Source organism: Notechis scutatus, chromosome 3 (assembly GCF_049901735.1).
Source record: "Notechis scutatus isolate UNSWTSFEM ecotype Mainland chromosome 3, rNotScu1.2, whole genome shotgun sequence".
NCBI lineage: Eukaryota > Metazoa > Chordata > Lepidosauria > Squamata > Elapidae > Notechis > Notechis scutatus.
In genome coordinates, this window is record NC_142011.1 from 5,243,580 (window position 1) to 5,266,926 (window position 23,347).

The 23,347-nt window shown below is 45.6% G+C and overlaps 2 protein-coding genes across 2 annotated transcripts in view; both read left to right on the plus strand.

Moving 5' to 3' along the window:
* Positions 1-23,347, plus strand: part of LOC113427340 (tyrosine-protein phosphatase non-receptor type substrate 1) — a 178,891-nt gene that overhangs the window by 139,665 nt on the left and 15,879 nt on the right. The window contains exons 3-8 of the mRNA XM_087962356.1: positions 2,122-2,463; positions 3,256-3,576; positions 4,457-4,801; positions 6,943-7,041; positions 10,579-10,600; positions 19,225-19,264. Coding sequence (XP_087818482.1) covers positions 2,122-2,463; positions 3,256-3,576; positions 4,457-4,801; positions 6,943-7,041; positions 10,579-10,600; positions 19,225-19,264 — 1,169 coding nt within the window. The remainder of the gene's footprint in view (positions 1-2,121; positions 2,464-3,255; positions 3,577-4,456; positions 4,802-6,942; positions 7,042-10,578; positions 10,601-19,224; positions 19,265-23,347) is intronic.
* FNDC11 (fibronectin type III domain containing 11) overlaps positions 1-23,347 on the plus strand; it is a 248,220-nt gene that overhangs the window by 44,287 nt on the left and 180,586 nt on the right. The window lies entirely within an intron of this gene.

The following is a 23,347-nucleotide window of genomic DNA, read 5'->3' on the forward strand; positions in this document are numbered from 1 at the left end:
CCATTCTTTAATGATTCTATTCCACCATTTATTTGAGTGTAACTCTGGTCTCGCAGCGAGTTGGCCATGTTGAGCTGCTGTGGTGAGTTAGTCGTGCTGAATTGGCTGTTGCTAGTTGAACATGGTGAGTTGGCTGTGGTGAGTTGACCATGGCTACTTGACCATGACCAGTTGGCCATGGGGACTTGTCCGTGGTGAGTTTTCCCATGGCTATTTGGTCGTGATCAGTTGGCTGTGGCATGTTGGCCATGGTGACTTGGTGAGTTAATTGTGGTGAGTTGGCTGTAGTGATTTGTCCCATTGTGAGTTGACCATGGTGAGTTGGTCATAGCTAGTTGACTATGGCAAGTTGGCCATGGTGACTTGGTGAGTTGGTCATGGTGAGTTGGCCATGACTAGTTGACTGTGGCAAGTTGAACATGGTGAGTTGGCTGTGGTGAGTTGACCATGGCTACTTGACCATGACCAGTTGGCCATGGTCACTTGTCTGTGGTGAGTTGTCCCATGGCAAGTTGGCCATGGCTAGTTGACCATGGCAAGTTGGTCATGGTGAGTTGTCCCATGGCAAGTTGGTCATGGCTAGTTGACCATGACAAGTTGGTCATCATCAGTTGGCTGTGGCATGTTGGCCATGGTGACTTGGTGAGTTGATTGTAGTGAGTTGGCTATGATGAGTTGTCCCATGGCAAGTTGACCATGGTGAGTTGGTCATAGCTAGTTGACCATGGCAAGTTGGTCATGGTGAGTTGCCCATGACTAGTTGACCATGGCAAGTTGATCATGGCTAGTTGGCATGGTGACTTGGCCATGGTGACTTGGCGAGTTGGTCGGGTGAGTTGGCTGTGATGAGTTGTCCCATGGCAATTTGTCACAGACCCAACTGCAGAGCTGAACTCATTGCCAAGTGCCCAAAATGCAACCATGTGCCTGTGTGTGTGTGTCTATACAGGCTAGACAATTCCAGAAATGGGTTGTAAGTAGCTCTGGAGATGCCTGTCTTAATTTTGAACAATCATTAAGCAACTGGTCATGAATCAATTGGTTAATTTTTCTCACTGTCAAGGAAGTTTCTCCTTAATTCTAGGTTGCTTCTCTCCTTGATTAGTTTCCATCCGTTGATTCTTGTCCTGCCTTCTGGGGCTTTGGGGAATAGCAACAGCACTTAGACTTATATGCCACTTCACAGTGCTTTTACAGCCCTCTCTAAGTGGTTTACAGAGTCAGCATATTGCCCCCAACAATCTGGCTCCTCATTTTACCCACCTCGGAAGGTTGGAAGGCTGAGTCAACCTTGAGCTGGTGAAATTTGAACTACCAAATTGCTAGCAGGCAGCAGAAGTAGCCTGCAGTACTTCACTCTGACCATTGTGCCACCACAGCTCAAACGGTTGACCACTTCTTATTTGTGGTAGCCCCTCAAACACTGGAATACTGCTATCATGTCACCCTAGTCCTTCTCTTCATTAGACTAGACACACATACCAAATTCTGCAACCGTTCTTTGTTGCTCTTCTCTGCACTCTTTCCAGAGTCTCAACGTCTTTTTTACATCTTGGCGACCAAAACTGGATACCGTATTCTAAGGGTGGCCTTACCAAGGCATTATAAAGTGGTATATGTCAGAGTGTTTGCAGCTTGACTGCTATTATGGGACAATCCAGGAGCAAAACAGAGCACACAGAAACATTTAGACATTTAACAATGGTTACAATAGTTATATCCAGAAATATACGTGGTAGGCAAATACCTTACAAGCAATCAATCTTCTCTACATGGAGAACTCTGCAATGAAGACAGGATACAAGGAGAGAGAACATGCCCTCTAATGGCTGCCTTTATATAAACACCTCTTAAAGGGATAGAACCCATCCCTAGTCTTAAAGGGAAATAACCATGCTATGCGGATTCATTCTTATTGTATCAGCCTATACTGCATCAGCTTCATTGCTGGTTGGCTCTTAAATCCCAAGACCTTAACTGTATATAAAGTGATTTGTATTCACAAAATGCAAATGATTCTCTTCTCCAAAGGGGCACCATGAGTGGTTCTCTGTCTCCAGAAGAGAGGTCACCATTTTCTAGAGGAAACCCGGTTACAAAAGTGTCTCTTTTTTGTTTCAGTTGTTGCAGGGCAGAATATAGAGGTAACCCAACTTCCGGAAACCATATCGGTGAAAGCTGGAGAGAACCTTACTCTAAGGTGTACACTGACTGGAGGAAATTTACCTGGAGGCGTGCGGTGGTACAAAGGGCTGGACAGAAGCCAGCCCCCCATTTACAGCGATAAAGAAGGAGCTTCCAACAGGGGGATCAGGGTCATCGCAGGATCCAACACAGACTTTAGTATCAACATCCAAAATGTCCAGCCTGAAGATGCCGGGACCTACTATTGTGTGAAGTTCAGGGCAGGGGTCCAGGAGAGAGAGCTGGCGTCGGGGAAAGGGACTATGGTCTCTGTAATTGGTAAGTGGCCCTTTGCGTTTCATTTCAGGTGTTCTGACCTAGGCTTCCCAAAAGCACGAAGCCGACTCCTCATTCCAATAAAACCCCTTTTATTTCGTTTGCAGTGAATTCCTCTCCAGCAAAGTCCCGGCAAACCGTCATCCAAGAGAGTTCACAACTACAGACCTTTATCAGGCCTGGAGAGTTGCCAGGCCAATAACTTCCAAATGCCAAACTGTAGCAGACAGTACTTGGCAAGTAGTCAGACACAGATCTTCACCTTAATGAATTGAACTAATTGTCTCCTGCAAAGCCCCACTCCCCTTTTGCTCCTCTTTGTTCCCTCTGGGAGGAGCCATTCACAGTCCACCTGTGGCTTTACTCCCAAGTCAACCCTTGTTCCTTAGCTGTTCCCTTCTTCTGGCAGCTCTGTGCATGCGCACACTGGGGACAGGCTCCAGCTGTTCTTCTGCCCCACTGATCTCTGACTCCGAAGGCAGCTGATAACTGTTGGACAGCCCTGGCCCCATCTCTGCCTCCGATGCAGAGCCTTCGTCAGAGCCTTCTCCAGACTCTAGGACTGGCCCATGCTTCTCCCCAACCTCCTCACTGTCCGAGTCTGCCGCCAGCTCCACTGACCACTGACGGGCCACAACAGGATGGAGGGAGGTGTTCCCAGTCAACCATGAGACACATGGGAGTAATTCCCATGTTCAAAGTTGAGTCTCTCCAGCCAAAAACCATCTCGTGGCCTCTTGTACTGTCTGTGAGGAACATCAACTGATGTCTCTCTCTCTCTACTTTCTCCTTCAGCCAAGCCATCCCACCCTGTGGTTCTTGGCCCCACACAAAGAATCACGGCGGGATCTCGGGCCTCCTTCAATTGCTCCACAGGGGAATTCTCCCCCCCAGAGATCACAGTCAGCTGGTTAAAGGATGGGAAAAAAATACCGGCTGCCCTGACCAACATCCTGAATTCTGATGAAAAGCAGAGCATCTCGTACCGAGCAGAGAGCATGGTGGAAATCCTGCTGGAGGAAGGCGACGTGAAGTCTCAGCTGACCTGCCAGATCCAACACAGATCATTGGATGGTCCACTCCAACAGACCCTCACACTTGGGGATATCTTAAGAGGTAGGTGAACCGTAGGTTGCAGAGAGATATGACACCCTGACACCTGCCTTGCCGGCCCATTTCTTCTGGCAAGGCTTTCCTGAAGGCCTCTGGAGCAGATAACAAAGCTCTGGATCGATCCAGAGCTGTTATCGGCTGCAGAGGCCTTCAGGAAAGCCTTGCCGGCCACAGGAGAAGACATTCCTGAAGGACTCTCATGGAGAAAAGGAGGCCAGGGGGCGATGCACGCAAGTCAGGTTGGTCAGTGGATGATATCCCCTGAAAATAAGACCTGGTGCCTTTTTTGTGGCAAAAAAAAATAATATAAGACAGGGTTTTATTTTGGGAGAAACGGTACTTATTCGTTTTAATGAACCTTCCTTATATAGTTAATCATTCTTTTTTGCTTTTAAGTTTCGAACCTCTGTTTCTATTAGTTAGCCATTGACAAAACAAATCGCATCTTAAAAAGTTTTCAGTTTCTTCCTTCTCCTTAATTTTGAATGCTAGTCTATCCCTTTCTGCACATTCTGATTTTTTTAATAACATTTTCATCTGTAGGGATCTTTTCATTTTTTCCCACTGTTGTGCAAATGTAATTCTAGCTGCAGTTAACACATGTAAAACTAGATCTGTGTTCCCTTTATTGTATTTTTTTTTTCTGGTAGGAAATATTTCTGGTTTTATGTTGCTTTACCGTTTTTTTCTAACCATGTGTGTATTTTTGTCCCCATATTTTTTTTGCCTTTGGACATATGATAATACAAACCCAGGGGTCTGATTACATTTCCAACATTTAGCAGACATGTTTAAAAGTTTAAAAGATGTTTAAATCTTTGCCAGTCTAGGAACCAGGAGTCCAACGCTCTTTTGACTGACCTCTTTGGCCTTCTTTGCTCAGTTCCTCCCAAGGTGCGTCTTGAGATCAACCCACCTTCTCCCGTCCAGCTGAATGCCTCAGTGATGGTCAGTTGCAACGCAGAAAGTTTTTATCCAAAAGATGCAAAAGTGGAGTTGTTTGCCAAGGATGCCCAAGCCAGAAAAGGAAAGGTTGGCATGAAGACCACGAATCCCGACGGGACCTTTTCCCTCAAGAGCAACCTTGAGATGTTGGCCACCGAAGACAGGAATTTCTCCATGTTCCTTTGCCAGGTCCAGCACGATTCCCAGTCTCCAGTCAACGAAACCACCACGCTCTTGATCAAGCAATCTGAAGACAACAGACATCTGGGCAGTGGTCCAGGAAGTAAGTGTGGGCTTTGAGGTTGCTTCTTCAGAGGTTTTGTTACACATCTGCCTTGTTTCCTTGTTTCATTCTGTCATGGATCCTTTGGTCGTTCTTCATTTGAGGACAACATGGCCCTCCAGATTCTTCCCAAATGTTTGAGTGAAGGGCCTGTTGTTCCAAGATTCAGCCCAGGGACCAGGTGGAGAAGTTCTAAAACTAGAGCAGATTGGCCCAGCTGTGTTGTGGCCCGCTGGCGGCTAGTGGAGCTTGGCAGTAAGAGTCGGACAGTGAGGAGGTTGGGGAGGAACCCGGGCCATTCCTGGAGGCTGAGGAAAGCTTGGACGAGGGCTCTGCTTCAGAGGCAGAAATGAGGTCAGGGCAGTCTGGCAGTTATCAGCTGCCTTTGGAGTCGGACAGCAGTGAGGCAGGGGAGCATCTGGAGTCGGTTCCCAGTCTGCGCATGTGCAGAGCTGCCAGGATAAGGGAACAGCTAAGGAACAAGGGCCGACTCAGGAGTAAAGCCACAGGTGGACGGTGAATGGCCCCTCCCATAGGGATTAAAAGAGGAGCAGAAGGGGAGGGGGCTTTTTCAGGAAACAATTCATGCGTTGCAGCAGTGTGAAGATCTGTCTGTGCATCTCAAAGACTCTGCGCCGAGTCCTTCCTTGTCAGCACTGCGTTTGGAAATATTTACTTGGCAGCTCTCCAGGCTAGATAAGATCTGTGCTCCTAATTACACCCTTTGAAAGACTGTTTGCCAGGCCTTTGGCTGAATGTGAATGTGTGAAATTCACCTTCATTTAATAAAGGGTTTTGCTGGGACAGAGAGTCTGCTTAGAGCTTTTTGGGGGAAGCCTAGGTCAGAATAAGCTGAGTGTAGAGAACTTCAGAGATGACCTTGAAGAAACGATGTGACAACTCTTAGCAAAACAGAAAAAAAGCAGTAGTTAGAGGGGTTTCTCCTTATACTCTCCGGAAAATAACAGGGAGGGAGCAGAAACGTTCTCTGATGGTAGCCTTGATGGTCCACCAGCTCAAGGAGTAGACACTACGAGTAATCTAGAACTGGGCTTTGTTGAGAGAGCTCATTTTAACCCATAAATCTCATCATGGTTGGAGATGCTACAGATCAGGGTCTTCTTCAACCTTGGGAACTTTAAGGCTTGTGGACTTCAACTCCCAGAATTCCACTGTCAGGGTTCTGACGGATACCCTAATGAAACCATGAGCCCCAGCCAAGTTTCAAAAGAAATCCAGTTATTTATTAGGAGCAACATGTCAGCACGTACCCAAATGAAGTCAGCTCTGCCTCATGTAATTTATGGGCCACTTATGACCCTGTTTCCACCCTCCCCCCCAGGGTGTATCGTAAATCACATTCTCCAACGGAGCAGCACTTTCATGGGCTATAGAGATCACGGCTCCCCGGTTGGTCCAGGTAGCCTGGGATACAGCCTTGAAGAAGGTATGTGTGGAATGTGCTTCTGGTTGTGGCTGCCGTGCTGCTCCATCAGTTTTTTCCCCCTTCTGCCTATGGCAACTCGAGAGCAGGCCAGGAATGCTTTACAAGTTGACATCTGCAGCCAGCCAACATTGCAAGCTCTGCTGCCTCCTTGCCCTCTGGAAAGCAGCCCCTCCCTCTTCGGAATCCAGACTACATTCCACCACGTTAGAGAAGGTTTTTATTCCACTGAAGGTCGCTGATACTTTCTCTTGGTTTTTATTTTGTGAGGTGCCCAGAACCGTGATGGACTGGGACAATCGATATATATACTGTATATGTTTTCTGAGGTTCTCGCGGATATTTGTATGTGGATCTTTGGTGGACCTCCAGCCAATCAGAACACGGCCAACCTCCCAACCAATCAGAACACAGCCAAGCCCCCACCCAATCAAGTCACACCCCCACTAGCAGTTAAAAGGAAGAAGCAGCTGCAAGCTCACATTACTCTGAGAAGCACAGAGCAGAAGACACAAGCCTGAAGATGATGAATGAGACTTCATCGAAACGTTGCCTAGATACTTCCAATCTTACGCGGGAGAAAACCCGAATAACCAAAGATCCATATACTGTATATATTTCAACAAACACATTTAGCAAATCAATGGTTAAAGGATCATTCAAGGAAGCCGCCCTAACCCATGCAATCTTTCTGCAGATGGCAAAACCATAGTAATCATTGTGGTGGTGGTGTGTGCACTCCTGGTTGTGTTGGTGATTGCAGTTATCTACCTCATCCAAGCAAGACACAGCAAAGGTAAACATCCGTGTTCAGTTCCCTTTGTGGCTTGAGGGCCTGTTCAGAAAGTTGGCCATCCTGTGGTCATCACCTCTGAGACTGATGCAGGGGTGGGCTTCAAAAAATTTAGCAACCGCTTCTCTGTGCGGTTGCTGGGTGGGTGTGGCCTAGTCGGCCTCCTGCACCACGGCTGGGGGGAGCCGTTTTCACCCTCCCCGGGCTCCAGAGGATTTCTTCGAGCCTCCAGGCAGGCGAAAATGGCCTCCCCGGGCTCTGGAGACTGGAAATGGCCCCGTTTCTGGCCTTCGGGAACTTCCAAGAAGCCCATTTTTCGGCCTCCCAAGGCTCCAGAGGCTTTCCTTGAGCCTCCAGGAAGGCAAAAATGCCCCCCGCTGGCTCCGGAGGCTCCCCGGAGGCCAGAAACAGGCCCGTTTACGGCCTTCCAGAACCTCCAGGAGGCCCATTTCCTCCTTCCATGGGCTCCAGAGGCTCTCCGGAGGTTAGAAAGAGGCCCGTTTACGGCCTTCCAGAACCTCCAGGAGGCCCATTTCCTCCTTCCATGGGCTCCAGAGGCTCTCCAGAGGCCAGAAACAGGCCCGTTTACAGCCTTCCAGAACCTCCAGGAGGCCCATTTCCTCCTTCCAGGGGCTCCAGAGGCTCCCCGGAGGCCAGAAACAGGCCCGTTTACAGCCTTCCAGAACCTCCAGGAGGCCCATTTCCTCCTTCCAGGGGCTCCAGAGGCTCTCCGGAGGCCAGAAACAGGCCCGTTTACAGCCTTCCAGAACCTCCAGGAGGCCCATTTCCTCCTTCCAGGGGCTCCAGAGGCTTTCTGGAGGCCAGAAAGAGGCCCGTTTCCGGCCTTCCGAAGCCTCTGAGGGGCCCGTTTTTCGCCCTCCCCAAGCCTCCGCATGGACCCTACACTTACCTGGGATCCAAAAGGGTCCATGTGGTGACTCCTGGGAGGGGAGGGGAGGGGTGGGCAGGGCCAGCCAGTCATTGCAACTACCGGTTTGTCAAACCAGATGTAAAATTAACATCCAGTTCACCCAAATCAGTGCGAACCGGTAGCAGCCCACCCCTGGATTGATGAGGTTTTGAAGGTATCTACATCCATTGTGAGGACGGGGTCTTTGTGTGGGACAGGGTCTTAGTAAGGCCACACCTAGAGTACTGCGTCCAGTTTTGTTCACCACATTATAAAAAAAGATGTTGAGACTCTAGAAAAAATTACAGAGAAGAGCAACCAGGATGATTAGGGGACTGGGGGCTAAAACATACAATGAACGGTTGCAGGAACTGGACCTGGCTAGTCTAGTGAAGGGAAGGACCAGGGGAGACATGATAGCGGTCTTCCAGAGAGGAAGGGGTCAAGCTATTTTCTAAAGCGCCTATAGGCCAGACAAGGAATAATAGATGGAAACTGAACAAGGAGAGATTTAACCTGGAAATAAGGAGAAACTTTCTGACAGTGAGAACAATCAACTGAGGGAACAGAAGTTGCCCTCGGAAGTTGCGGGAGCTTCATCACTTGAGACCTTCAAAAAGAGATTGGACTGCCATCTGTCAGAAATGGTGTAGGGCAGGGGTGGGATTCTACCAGTTCGCACCTATTCGCTAGAACCGGTTGTTAACCTTCTAAGCAGTTCGGAGAACCGATTGTTAGAAGAAATTACTGGGCTAATCCTGTAAGGAAGGCAGGAAGGAAACATTCTGGTGTTGCTTACAGAAACTGCCTCTCCGTTAACCCTTATTACATTCTTGGCAGGACTAGACTTCCTGTCTCAGGAACATCTCTGGAGTTTTATTTCTCCTCCTTTGCTGGTACTTTGCTTGTGTGGAGTGACCATTCAAAGTTACAATGGCACTGAAAAAAGTAACTTATGACCATTTTTCACACTTACGACTGTTGTAGCATCCCCACAGTCATGAGAGGCCAGGCGAGGAGATGCCTGCCTCGATGTGAGTGATATTGAGCTGGCCACGTCCAGCCAATAATCTAACCACCAAGCCACGTCCACCCAGTCACATGACTACCAAGCCACGCCCACCACCTAAGCCACGCCCATAGAACCGGTTGTTAAAATTTTTGAATCCCACCCCTGGTATAGGATCTCCTGCTTGGGCAGGGGGTTGGACTAGATGACCTACAAGGTCCCTTCCAATTCTGATAATCTGTTATCTGTGGTGTCTCTAATTGTCATAATTTCTATGGTTAATTTTCCTGATGTGATGCGGCTGAGGATTGCATTGGCTTTTTTGGCTGCCACCGCACACTGCTGTCTCCTATTTAACTGGTTGTCCACTAAGACTCCAAGATCCCTCTCCCAGTTACGGCTGTTAAGGAGCACACTCTCCGTGACAAACCCCATTGTGGTGATAAATCTGTAGCACCTTGAGCCGGAAGCTGATGGATGGGCTAAGGCGGATCATTTTCCCAACCTGACTGGCATCGCACGGCGCCAAGCTATTCAGGATTCAGCTGCCTGGCAGCCTTCGCTGTAATTTATTTAGCCTCAGAGTTTAGCCTGTTTTGGCTGGCACCCAAATTTGTTCCGCAGGAACTTCTGGAAAATCTGTTACAAATAACAGGGGCTGGACTAGAAGACCTCCAAGGTCCCTTCCAGCTCAAATTCTGATTCTTTGATCCAAATAGTTCCTGCCTTACAACAGTTTGTTTTAGTGTCTGCTCGAAGTTACAACGACACTGAACATTTTGCTCAGGGCCGTTTTTCACACTGTTGCAGTATCCCCCCCGCCCTCCCCCCGTGGTCACGTGATTAAAATTTGGCCGTTTGGCAACTGGCTCGCATTTATGATGGTCGCAGTGTCATGCGATCCCCTTTTGCGACCATCTCGACAAGCCAAGTCCAGGAGGAAGCCAGATTCAGTTAACAGCCACGTGACCAACTGAACAACTGCAGCAGTTTCACCTAACAACCGTGGCAAGGATGGTCGTAAAACAGGGCAAAGCTCAGTTAACAAATGTCTCTGTCAACCACAAAGAGACTCCTTTGGTCTTTTTAGATGCCAGAAAAAGGGAGTAGGGGAAAGCAAGGCATTCCTTAAATGCCTAGATAATCACCCTGGCAGCCCAAAGTTGTCGGAAGGCAAGATTATTACTGGAGAGCATGATTGATGACTCTTGGCTATGGATGTGTCCCATTGGAGAATATACATCCAGGGGGTTAGGGGAAGGCCAGGGTCAAGGGGGAAATGAATGATGTATTTTAGTGTCGGCTGCATCCAACTAGCACCAACATGGCCACTTCTAATAAATCAATTTTCTTTTCTCTGAGATGCGGCTAGAGACTTATAATTTGAATGGGGGTAGATTTGTTGGGAGTCCTGGTGATCTCACTTAGCAATAGGAATTTTGGGCTCCCATGTGGTCGTAAGTTGAGGACTACCTCTAGTGTCAGAAAATTCAGAAAAAAAATTGCTTTGCTCTCCTGCTGTTCTGTTATTGTGAGAATCTTAAGTTTTGCAGGATATTTTTTGGAAACCTTCAAAATTGATCTTCCTTCTAATGTGTTTTTTTCTCCTGCTTTCTTCTAGGTAAAGACTCCACGTCTGTAAGGTAAATCTCTTTTTCTGTTTTAATCAAAATATTCGGGGGGAAATAAAATAAAATAGAGGCCATTGCAACCTGGTTTGTAGTTCAGGTGCGTGGAAATATAGTTTCCATCTGTCTTAGCCCCCAGGATCTACAACTAGTTCCCTGGATGGTACCAAATTGGGCTAATGTTAGGCTAATATTTGGGGTTTAAAACTGGTTTGTTTAACAGTGGCTAATTTTGTTCGATGAAAAACACGAATCTGTTTCCGTTTTGCAATCTGGACATCGCTCTGGATTTATTGAAAGCGAGGTGGAGCAGAGAGGAGGCAGCCAAACATCAGTAGCTTTCACACAACATGCTAACTCAAAGTCAGGTTAGCAAGCCATTCCGGGCGGGGGGGGCATTCACACCACATGGTGCAAGAGGAAGAAGAAAGGAAGTAGAAAGACGTGGTGGAGAAGAAGGAGAAGAGGTGGGGAGGAGAAGAAAGGGGAAAGAAGGAAGGAGAAGGAAGAAGGAAAGAGGAGAAGAAAAGAGAAGGAGGAGAGGAAAAGGAGAGAGGGAGGAGAGGGAGAAAGAGGAGAGGAGGAAGGAGAAGAAAGGAAGTGGAAGGACATGGCAAAGGAGAGGAGAGAGGAAAGAAGAGAAAGAAGGAGGAAGGGAGGAAGAGAAGAGGAAAGAGGAGAAAGACGAGAAGGAGGGAGAAAGGTGAAGGAGAGAAGGAGGAGAAAAAGAAGGAGAAAGAGGAAGAGAGAAGGAGGGAGGGAGAGAGAGGAGGAAGGAGAAGAAAGGAAGTGGAAGGATGTGGCAAACTAGAAAAGAGGAAGGAAGAGGAAGAAGGAGGAAGAAGGAGAAAGAGGAAGAGGAGAGGGGAAAGATGAGAAGGAGGGAGAAAGGTGAAGGAGAGAAGGAGGAGAAAGAGGAAGAGAGAAGGAGGGAGGGAGAAAGAGGAGAGGAGGAAGGAGAAGAAAGGAAGTGGAAGGACATGACAAACTAGAGGAGAAGAGAAAGGAAGAGGAAGAAGGAGGAAGAAGGAGAAAGAGGAAGAAAAGAGGAGAGAGGAAGGAGGAGAAAGACGAGAAGGAGGGAGAAAGGTGAAGGAGAGAAGGAAGAGGAAGAGAGAAGGAGGGAGGGAGAAGAGGAAGAAAGAGAAGGAAGGAGAAGGAAGGAAGTGGAAAAAAGTGAAGAAGGAGAAAAGAGAAAGAAGAAGGAAGAATGAGAAGGAGAAAAAGAGGAGGAGGAAGAGAAGAGAAGTGAGTTGAGGAGGAGGAGGAGAAAGAGGGGAAAGAGGAGAAGAAAAAGAAAGAAAGGACAAGGAAAAAACAAAAAGAGACAAAGAGGAGGCAGAGGAGAAGAAAAAGAAAGAAAAGAGGGAAAGGAGAAGGACAAAGAGAAGGACAAAGAGAAGGAGAAGCGTATTGTGGATTAGCATAATAACCTGGGTCAGACATCATCCTACGATAAAGAACAAACCCCAGACTAAGCAGAGACTTATCAATTGTAGAGTGTGAATGTAAAAACGATTAGAGAGAGATGAAAAACCTGCGATAGGAAAGAGGATTATTACCAAAAAACAGATTCCCGACTTCAGCCTTCAAGAGGACGAGATCAGAAACCATCTCACAGCTTACTAACTAACTAGAGTGTTTCAACCGTCTGAGATTTTTTTTAAAAAAGTCCCAAAGAATTTGAGCAAAGAGTCTAAAAAAATAAAATAAAATAAAATCACAGGAATTACATTGAAGAGTCTCTCTTCCTGATCGTAGAGAGCGAAGCCACCCAAGTGTTGCTTTAATTTTCCTTGATGTAAGAAAAAAAGAAAAGAAAATAATGAACGCATCTCTTGATGTCTTCTGGATTTAGCTGATAATCACGAAACGCGCCGGACGATAGGAAATTCCATTTAAGCACCCAGACAAAACATTAGATTAATTATTCCACTATCTGATCAGCCCTCTTCGGAAAGAAGACAAAGGAATTTCTCCACTATCTATCATTTTGGCACTTGAGGAATTAATTCATTTAATGCACTTCGGGGGTTTTGGGGGGGAGGTAATTGGGTAAATTCGCCATGTATTTGGAACAAGATAAAAAGTGTGAAGTCTCTTTTTTTCCTCTTTCATTTACTGAGCCTTCGATAGGCAGATTTGTCTGACTGGGAAAGATAGGCACTCCTCCAATTACAACCGTAGTGGAGCCGGCCCATTAAGGTCGTAAGTCATGACGGTCGTAAAGCAGATTACCTGTGTGACCAACCTGATTTAATGACCTTTTTACAGCTGGGGGAATTCTGGGAGTTGGTCCACCCATCTTAAAGCTTGCCGGCTAGGGAACTCCGGGAGTTGAAGGCCAACTATCTTAAAACATGCCAGCTGGGGAATTCTGGGAGTTGAAGTCGACTCATTTTAAAGCATGCCAGATAGGTGGACTTTCAAGTCCCAGAATTCCCTATCTGGCATGCTTTATATCTTAAGCTTGCTAGCTAGGGAACTCTGGGAGTTGAAGTCCACCCATCTTAAAGCATGTTGTCTGGTGAATTCTAGGAGTTGAAGTCCACCTATATTAAAACTTGCTGGCTAGGGAACTCTGGGAGTTGAAGTCCACCCATCTTAAAGCATGTTGTCTGGTGAATTCTAGGAGTTGAAGTCCACCTATATTAAAACTTGCTGGCTAGGGAACTCTGGGAGTTGAAGTCCAGCCATCTTAAAGCATGTTGTCTGGTGAATTCTAGGAGTTGAAGTCCACCTATATTAAAACTTGCTGGCTAGGGAACTCTGGGAGTTGAAGTCCACCCATCTTAAAGCATGTTGTCTGGTGAATTCTAGGAGTTGAAGTCCACCTATATTAAAACTTGCTGGCTAGGGAACTCTGGGAGTTGAAGTCCAGCCATCTTAAAGCATGCTGTCTGGGGAAATTTGGGAGTTGAAGCCCACCGAGAGGTGGAATTCTACCGGTTCAGGTGAACCAGATGTTAAATTTGCATCTGGTTCACTGAACCAGTATTTGAACCAACCGGCTGGACCCGCCCACCCCTCCCCTTTCCTCCCAGGAGTCTCCATGCAGCCTGTTTTGGATGCAGGTAAGTGCAGGGTGTGCGCAGAGGCTCTGGCAAGAGGGAAAACGGGCCTTCAGGAAGTCCGGAAATGGGCCTGCTTCCAGAGGACCTCCAGAGCCCAGGGGAGGCCATTTTCACCCTCCCAGAGGCCCAGGGAAGCCTCTGGACCCTTGGGAAGGCAAAAAATGCTCCTCCCGGAAGTACCAGTAGGCCACGCCCACCCAGCAACTGGGCAGCGAACCATTTACTGGGATTTTTGAATCCCACCCCTGAGTCCATCCATCTTAAAGCATGTTGTCTGGGGAATTCTGGGAGTTGAAGTCTACCCATCTTAAAGATGCCAAGATTGAGCAACAATGCCTGACATTATTTCTGATGTGAAGTTAAATTTGGGGCCATGTTTTTACTTAGCAAATGTTAGGGTATCAACTGTTGAGGTAATTCCCCGTTAGGAGAATGAGCGCATACAGGGAGACGTATTTAAGAGTAGTGTTTGAATAATACACACACAGCACACAGATACACTGTGCAGTAACTGTAGTTTTTTTACTTTCAATAAAGGTTTAAGCAAAGTTCAAAATAAGTCCAAAGTCATTCACAGGTTAAATCAGTCAGTTTTTAGTCCAAGGATAATCCAATAACAAAATCCAGTGTCAAAAACAGTTCAGTAACAGACTTACATCAAATCCAAGAATATCAGTCAATTAGAAGGAAAAATGGAGGAACGGCAATACTCTCCAACAGAAGGAAACAGAGACCCACTGAGATTTCACTGGGACTAAGACTAAACAATCCAGGTTTCTGGCGCCATCTTATGGCCGTTTGAGAAACCACACCTAATTACAGTTTTGCATTTTCTTAAAGATACAGTATTAAAATGTCTATTCTGGTTTATATATTTCCAACCCAAATAGCTGTTAGGTGACTTACATTCCTAACATCAACGCTAGAAACATTGGAGTAAGATTTAAATTTCCTGAAAGAGGCGAAACCCAGATCTAGATGGCCCAAACCCCTAGGGCAGGGGTCGCCAACCTTTTGGACCTCAGGGACCATCAAACTCATAATTTTAAATCCTAGGGACCACTAACCGGTTCTGTGGGTGTGGCCTAATTTGTGGGTGTGGCTTGGTGGTCATGTGACTGGCTGGGCATGGCTTGTATGTAAATATTATAAATATTAATATAAATATTGAATTTTTTATAAAAAGAGCAACTTCTACCCAAAATCAGGCAAAGCAGGCAGATTGAGTTGCTCACAGAATCACAGATTCATTCAGAAATCTGTCTGCCATTGGTTAGCTCAGTCTGTCACATAAAATTTGCTTGCAAGAAAACTCATAAAATTAACTCACAACACACCATGTAGGTAAATATTGAATTTTTTATTAAAAACAGAGCAACTTTTACCCAAAAGCAGGCAAAGGCAGGCAGATTGAGTTGCTCACGGAATCATTCAGTGATCTATCTATCTGCCATCGACTAGCTCGGTCTCTCAAATTTGCTTGCCGTGAGTCTGCACTGAATAATAGAACCTTCAGTCCTAAGGGAGGTTCGGCTGTGCTTAAAAGCAGAGCCGAAGATCGAAAGAAGATCTAGAAAGCAAGAAATCCAACCATTTCCTGCTTCCTAGCTAATCCAAATCTCCCGGCACAGCAGAACAGCTGATGGTCAGAAAAAGGAAAAATAGCAATTTAGCAGGCAGGTTTGCCGGGTAAGGAGTGAGTGGGCGGGGAGGGTCCCCGCGGGCCATGCGGGCGGTGCAGCCTTGTGTTTCTGCGCAGCCTGGATTAATTGCTTTGTGGGGGTGCTCTGGGGGTGAGATTTCTCTGCGGCCCACCAAAATTCTCTTGTGGCCCACCAGTTGGCGACCGCTGCCCTAGGAAACATCTGGCAGAGGGAAATAGTCCCCCCATTATTATTTTTTGCTTGTTCGACAATTTAGATTTACTTCTGAGACAAAGGGAGAATTGAAACAGCCATAACACAAAAATCAGTCAGAAATTCCCCCTCAACCATGCTCTTAAACCTGCGACGTGTTCATTAAAACCGGCAGAATTGTGATCCAATCACAGCACAACCGTAATAAAAGCAAATAAACCCAGCACATAATGGAAATAGTTGGAACAATTTCAGAATGACAACAGCAGTGGCTAAAATAACTCAGCTAGGAAAAAGATCTAATGTTCCACTTTTTCAAAAAATGTCTAATGTTTCTCAAACTTTGTAACTTTCAGAGGCATGGACTTCAGCTCCCAGAATTCCCCAGGCTGGCTGGGGAATTCTGGGAGCTGAAATTCACGTCTCTTAAAGTTGCAAAGTTTGAGAAACACTGGTTTTAGATTGTTCTCTATATTTTTGGAGGTTGCATTATCCATTTTCTCCAACCTAGCCATCTTCCAGAAAAACTTGGAACTACGATTCCCAGAAGCCTCCACTGCCTTCCCAGAAACTCTTGCTGTATTTCCTAGCCACCCCAGCTGGTAAAATATCCCCATTCAGCAGGAATTCTCATTAACTGTGTTTTATTCTTTTGGCCTCCATTTTAATTACGTGCTGGGTATATTTATGATTGTATTAACCTTTTGCAATGCCAGATACCTTGAGTGAGAGCAGAGCTGAGATACATACAGCCCTTAAAAAGAAATGATTGCATCCAAACCCATTGATCCAAACCATAAAGTTTAATTACTTAATTTATGTCAGGTCTTTTATTAAGGGCCTGAATATGTTTTCCAGGGACCTAGCTGGGTCTATGAATTTATGTCGCTAAAGGCTTTGTAGCAAACACATATTTACTTATTGATTAATATTAAATCTGTTCCTTGTGTTTTCACATGAATAGCAAAATGCATAATAAAGTAAAGAAGAAAGTCATCAATAAAAAATATATGCAGATTTTTTTAAAAAAAAACCTAATAGCCGCAGTCAACATGAAAATGTAGTTGAGTTAAAATATGGGCTTTAACATAAAACAATATGTAATATTTTTTCCATCTCCATATTTCACATTAACCATATACCAATCTCTTGAGGTAGATGACTCAGAAAAATTTCACAGAAGTTCCTGTTATATGGCTGGTCTAAAGCTTTCTGTTGAAAAACGGCTGGAGGGGAACTTAAACCCTGATATCTCTCCTTGTAAATCCAAGGTTAAGGAACCTCTAGCATTTATGTATTGCTGAACTGTATTCCCAGACAGCAGCAGCCAAAATGCAAATTACTGAAGTATGGTGGGAGGCGTAGTTCAGCAATGCTCGGAGGGATGGATGGTTCTTGACAGACTAGAACCCTGGGCCCTATCTAACAAAATTAAATTCAATGTAGAAAAAAGTAAAGTCTTACACTTAGGCAAGAAAAACCCAAAGGACACAGATAGACTGGGTGAAACCAGGCTCAATAGCAGGAACTGGGAGAGGGATCTTGGAGTCTTAGTGGACAACCAGCTAAATAGGAGCCAGCGATGTGCAGCAGCAGCCCAAAAAGCTAATGCAATTCTAAATTGCATTAACAGAGGGATACAATCAAGATCAAGGGAGGTACTAATACCACTCTATAAAGCCTTAGTAAGACCACACCTAGAATACTGCATGCAGTTTTGGTCACCAAAAAGATGTGGAGACTCTAGAAAGAGTGCAGAGAAGAGCAACCAGGATGATGGAGGCTAAAACATACGACGAACGGTTGCAGGAACTGGGCCTGGCTTGTCTAGGGAAGAGAAGGACCAGGGGAGACAGGATAGCAATCTTCCAATATTCAAAGGGATGCCACAGAGAGAAAGGGGTAAAATTATTTTCTAAAGCACCTAAAGAGATCTTTCAACCCATGGAACAGAAGTTGCCTTCAGAAGTTGTGGGAGCTTCATCACTGGAGGCTTTCAAGAAGAGACTGGGACTGCTGTCTGTCTGAAATGGTCTTGGGCAGGTGGGTTGGACTAGATGACCTACAAGGTCCCTTCCCAACTCTATTAATCTGAGGGTGGCTTCAGTGGACCATTTCTGCTCTGAATTAATCTAGAACGAAGGGATGAGGGTAAATCCAGCCTTTCCAATGACGATATCCCATAGATTATGATCAGTTCCTTGGAATCTGAGAATTTGAAGCAGTGCTTCTCAACCGTGGCAGCTTGAAAAGGTGTGGACTTCAATTCCCAGAATTCCCCAGACAGCCTTGCTCATGGCTGAAGCTCACTCTTGAAGATGCGTAGACTTCAACTCCCAGAATTCACTTAATAACTGTCCCTTCACTTAATAACTGGCTCAATTGCAGTCGTAATTTTGAGGGCTACCTGTATCCTTCCATTTTTCTGCACAGAATACAGATAAGCCCTCAACTTACGATCACAACCTTTGCCGTTAAGTGAGACGTTTATTGAGTTTTGCCCCCATTTTGCGACCTTGTGAATCACAGCAGTTGTTCAGTTAGTAACACAGTTGTTAAGCAAATCTGGCTTCCCCACTGGCTTGCCAGAAGGTCTCAGGAGTTGATCAACATCATCCTAGGACATAGCTACCATCATAAATATGAGTCAGTTGCCAAGTGTCTCCATTTTGTTCAATGGTGGGTGATCAAGAGTGAAAAACTCATAAAGTCACATTTTTCAGTGCTATTCTAACTTCGGTCACTAAAGGAATTGTTCCAAGTCAAGGACTATCTGTTTGATGACCCAAAGGGGCGTGGTGCAAAGGCAACACAGTCAAATAAGTAAGAAGAGCCCCTTTATTATCTCCAACTTTGGCCCCAATGTCCTGGTTACCTTCGGCTGGAGAAAAAAAACTCTCCCAGCCTTTAACTGTAGAAAATTCAGTCCAAAACGAAGTACACGCAAACTGTAACTTAAAATCCAAACAAACCAAACTGAACTAATTAGTTTGACAGAGCAGGAGAAGGAATTTCAGATTTGAAAGCACGGCAAAACTCATACAGTTGGGAAGACGCCAGGAACCCAGTTAACCCACAACAAGATCAGATAAATTCACATTTGCTCCCAACAGCTTGCTGCAGGCAGCTTGCCTTTTGTTATACACTGTCTTCCCGGCTGCAGCTAATGAAGGGAATCAGGGCCCTTTCCTCCCCCATAAGCCACGCAAACTCACATTGCTCCCTTCTCCGTTCCTCCCTGCGTGCTCTAGGATGAAGAGGGGACAGGCCTGGGTCTTCCTCTGAACTCCCTCTGCCTTGTTCTACTTCTCCCCTGCTCTGCCCAGCCGGATTTTGCCCTTCCCCAGTTTCTTCCACATCCAATGGAGTCACACTCCCACTTCCTGCCAGCTGCTTGGCCTCCCCTCCGAATCAGATTACGATCAACCTGTATTCTTATTGCTTTCAGATAACATGAAAATTCCTTTACCTCCCCAAGCTCTCTATCCATTAAACCCCCAAAAGACCAAGGTTCCTATATATATATATATGTATATCACGTGTCCTTTGCAAGCAGCTGCCAACGATCAAGATGGAGACCTATATGAAATCTGGGCCACTTTGGATTTATTGTTTTCGGTGTTGTTTCTAATTTCGTTTTTAAAAAGTCACCGTGTGAAATTTGCTGTTGACTCCCTTTGGTGATCTGAGTTTTTGGTTCTATCTTTAGGCTCCACGAAGCTGAGAAGTCTCCACCGCCGATGAATCAGGTAGATTTTTTTTTATTATTTTTTTTTTGGAGATGTTGCCAAGAAATAATAATTATAGAGGTCAGCTCTTGGTGGGTGAAATAGCTTTAACCAACGGAACAGCACATCCTTTAACTACATAACAGAGTTGGAAGGGACCTTGTGAGGTTTTGTAGCCCAGCCCCTATACTATTTTGGACAAATGGACAACCCAGTCTCTTCTTAAAAGCCTCACAACTTCTAGAGGAAATTTGTTCCATGGGTTAATTGTTTTAGATTGTCCCAAAGCAGTGGTGGGATTCAAAAAAATTTTACTACCGGTTCTGTGGGTGTGGCTTGTTAGATTGTCCCAAAGCAGTGGTGGGATTCAAAAAATTTTTACTACCGGTTCTGTGGGTGTGGCTTGGTGGGTGTGGCAGGGGAAGGATACTGTAAAATCCCCATTCCCTCCCCATCCCACTAACCTGCTTTCCAGCTCCGTTCTCCTATTCAGGGCAACCAAAGAGGACCCAGCTGAGACTCAGGAGGCAGAGGATAGATGTGGGCAGGGCAAGTTTTTAAAAAGGAAGTTGAATGATGATGATAATATAATCAAAACCATTCCTATGTGGCCTTATGTTTACAATATTCCACAGCAGGCACTAATGATTGGACAAATATGGAATTACTGTAGATCAGGGGTGTCCAATCTTGGCAACTTTAAGACTTGTGGACTTCAACTCCCAGAATTCCTCAGCCAGCTGGCTGAGGAATTCTGGGAGTTGAAGTCCACAAGTCTTAAAGTTGCCAAGGTTGGACACCCCTGCCTGTAGATGCTTTACAACACAAGATCCAAGATCCCTCTCCAAGGCAGTAACATTGATCCAGCTAACTGAATTATTTTCATCCTAAATTGGTGTAACTTTTTATTTTATTTTTGCAACTTCAGAGAGAGAACATGTGATCGGCCTAGCCAAATAGGCCATTATTATCCTGTGATTAATGGTGTTATTTTTTTCTGAAGGATCACTGTATTAAAATAGAAAAAAAAAAGCCTCATTATCCTAAGACCCATAAATCTTTTTAGTAGGGCAGATTTTCTAAGAGGTGGTAAAAGTCTGTAAATATTCTCAGTCATCCAGGTCAGGGTTTGTCCCGAAGGTGCTATTTTCAAGGGGCAACTGGATTTCCTTTGTTTGTTTTTTTTCTTTTGAAGACATTTCGCTTCTCATCCAAGAAGCTTTTTCAGTTCTGACAGGATGATGGGGAAAGAGAAGGATTCATATTCCTTGCAGACAGCGGGTCATTTGCATCCTTTTAGAGGGTCGTGGAGGCCGCTTGGAGGTTGATCTGTGTCCTCAGGGCCACCTGAGTGATGCAAATGGTTCCCGTAGTCTGCCATTTTTGCTCTGGACATCCATCCCTACTGCCACACCATTCCAAGGAGGTTCATCCCAAATTTTTTATAACCTTTGTAGCCATGGTTGTTAAGTGAATTGCATGGCCATTAAGCAGATCCATCCTCTCCATGCTTCTGAGAAGCCCTCCCCCTCTGGGAGGGGTCCCAAATGACAATCGCATGACCCCTGGGATGCTGGCAACTGTATGCCGGTTGTTAAGTCGCCCGAATTTTGATCACATGACTGTGGGGAAATGCGGGCGACGGTCGTAAGCGCGAGGACGGGTTGTAAGTCACTTTTTTTTCAGTGTCTTTGTAACTTCAAACGGTCATGAAGTGAATAGCTGCAAGTGGAGGACTACCTGCTTTGCAATTTAATAGAATAACAAGACTTGGAAGGGGCCTTGGAGGTCATCTAGTCCAACCCTCTGCTCAAGCGGGAAACCCTGTATCGTTTCGGACATAATGGTTATCCAATCTCCAGAGTTGGAGTACCCACAACTTCTGGAGACAAGTCGTTCGCACTGGTTAATCGTCCTCACTGTCTGGAAATTTATCCTTGTTTTAAGATTGGATCTCTCCTTCATAACAGAATAACAAGAGTTAGAAGGGTGTGATGATCCAAAGGGGCGTGGCACAAAAGCAACAAAAATAGGTAAAGTCCCTTTAATACCTCCAACTTGGCCCCCAATGTCCAGTTATCATCGGCTGGAGAAAAAAAAACTCTCCCAAAAATAGTTTTTAAAAGGAAGAAATTCTGTCCGAACCCGAAGTACATATAAATTATAAATAAAAACCAACACAAACCAAAACTGCAGCAATTAACGAGACAGGGCAGGATAAGGGATTGAAGACGTCAAAAGAGAATGAAACACACACACTTGGGAGGACACCAGAAGTCAGATAAGACTTGACAAACCAAAGTAATTTCACGCTTTGCTTCCAGCAACTTTGCCCTGGGCAGTTTGCCCTTTTAAACAGTCTTCCCAGCTGCAGCCAATGAAGGGGATCAGGGCCCTTTCCTCCCTCGTAAGCCATGCAACTCACGTTGCTCCCTTCTCCGTTCCTCCCTGCATGCCCTAGGATGAAGAGGCGGCGGGCCTGGGTCTTCCTCTGAACGCCCAGCCGGACTGTGCCCTTCCCCCGTTTCCTCCACAGCCACCAGAGCCACACTCCTATTCCCTGTCAGCTGTTCCACCTCTCCCTCGGAATCAGATTCCAACAGGGGCATGACAAAGGGGCCTTGGAGGTCATCTAGTCCAACCCCCTGCTCGGGCAGGAAACCCTGTATCATTTCAGACAAAATGGTTGTCCAATCTCTTCTTCAAAACCTCCAGAGATGGAGCACCCACAACTTCTGGAGACAAGTTGTTCCCGCTGGTTAATTGTCCTCACTGTCTGAAAATTTCTCCTCGTTTTAAGGTTGGATATCTCCTTGATAACAGAATAACAAGAGTTGGAAGGGGCCTTGGAGGTCATCTAGTCCACCCCTCCATCACCCCCCAACTCAAGCAGGAGACCCTTCTCCATTTCTGACAGGTGGCAGTCCAGTGTCTTCTTGAAAGCTTCCAGTGATTCATTGTCCTCTCACTGTCAGGAATTTTCTCCTTCGTTCTCGGTTACTTTTCTCCTTCATTCGTTTTCCACCCGTTGCTTCTTGTCACATTTTCAATAAGAAGGAAGGGGGGGGGAATCACATTTTTTTCTGTTTCACGCAGACAATCCAAAAGGGGTTTCTAAAAACCAGCTATAAAATTAAATCAATGCCTTTTTCTCTAAAGGGGCTGAGTTCCTAAGAACTGAGCTTGACATATTCTGAAAGCTTTTATTTGTGTGTGTGTGTGTGTGTTTTGTTTTTTTGCTGTCTGCTCTCTACTATAGAAACATCATAGCCCTGTTCATACTCAAAACACTTAATTGAAATGTGGCCAGGTGGACTTCCTAACCAGGGAAGGACCAACCCTAACATGATGGGGAAAGAATTAAATTGGTTTAAAGTGCCCAGGGTCACTTTTGCAGGCCATAATTCAGACCTTTTAAAGGGAGGTTTTGGCAGTTTGGACCGCCCTAAATGCCGGAAAATACAACCCTTTTCTGAAAATTATAGGCCAAAGTAAATTTTGTAACCTGTTGATCTTTCCAAAGTTAATTGGCAAGGAATTAAATGGACTAAAATGTAAGTAAAGTACTTGCCAAGTGAAGCCCTATTAAAAGCTGCTGGGGGCGGGGGGGATTAATTTATGGAGTATATGTCTTAAGTCAGAGGTCTCCAAACTTGGCAACTTTAAGACTTGTGGACTTCAAGTCCCAGAATTCCTCAGCTAGCTTTGCTTTGCTAGCTGAGGAATTCTGGGAGTTGAAGTCCACAAGTCTTAAAGTTGCCAAGTTTGGGGACCCCTGTCTTAAATGGAGACAGCGAAGGCTTACCCATATTGGAGGAAGCTAAATTTTAAAATATAAACTTGGAGATAAAATAAATAGCCGGCCCTTTAGAGGCAATCTTTGACTTACAACCACAATTGGAGCAGTTGCTAAGCAACGTGGTTGTTAAATGAGATATACCTGGTTTTACCAGGTGTTTTTTTTTGCCATGGATATTAAGGAAATCACTGCAGTTGTTAAGTGAGTCATGAGGTTGTTAAGCAGATCTGGCTTCCTCCATTGCCTGCTTGTCTGAAGCTGGCTGGGATCATGTGATCCTGGGATGCTTCCATTGTCCTAAAGTT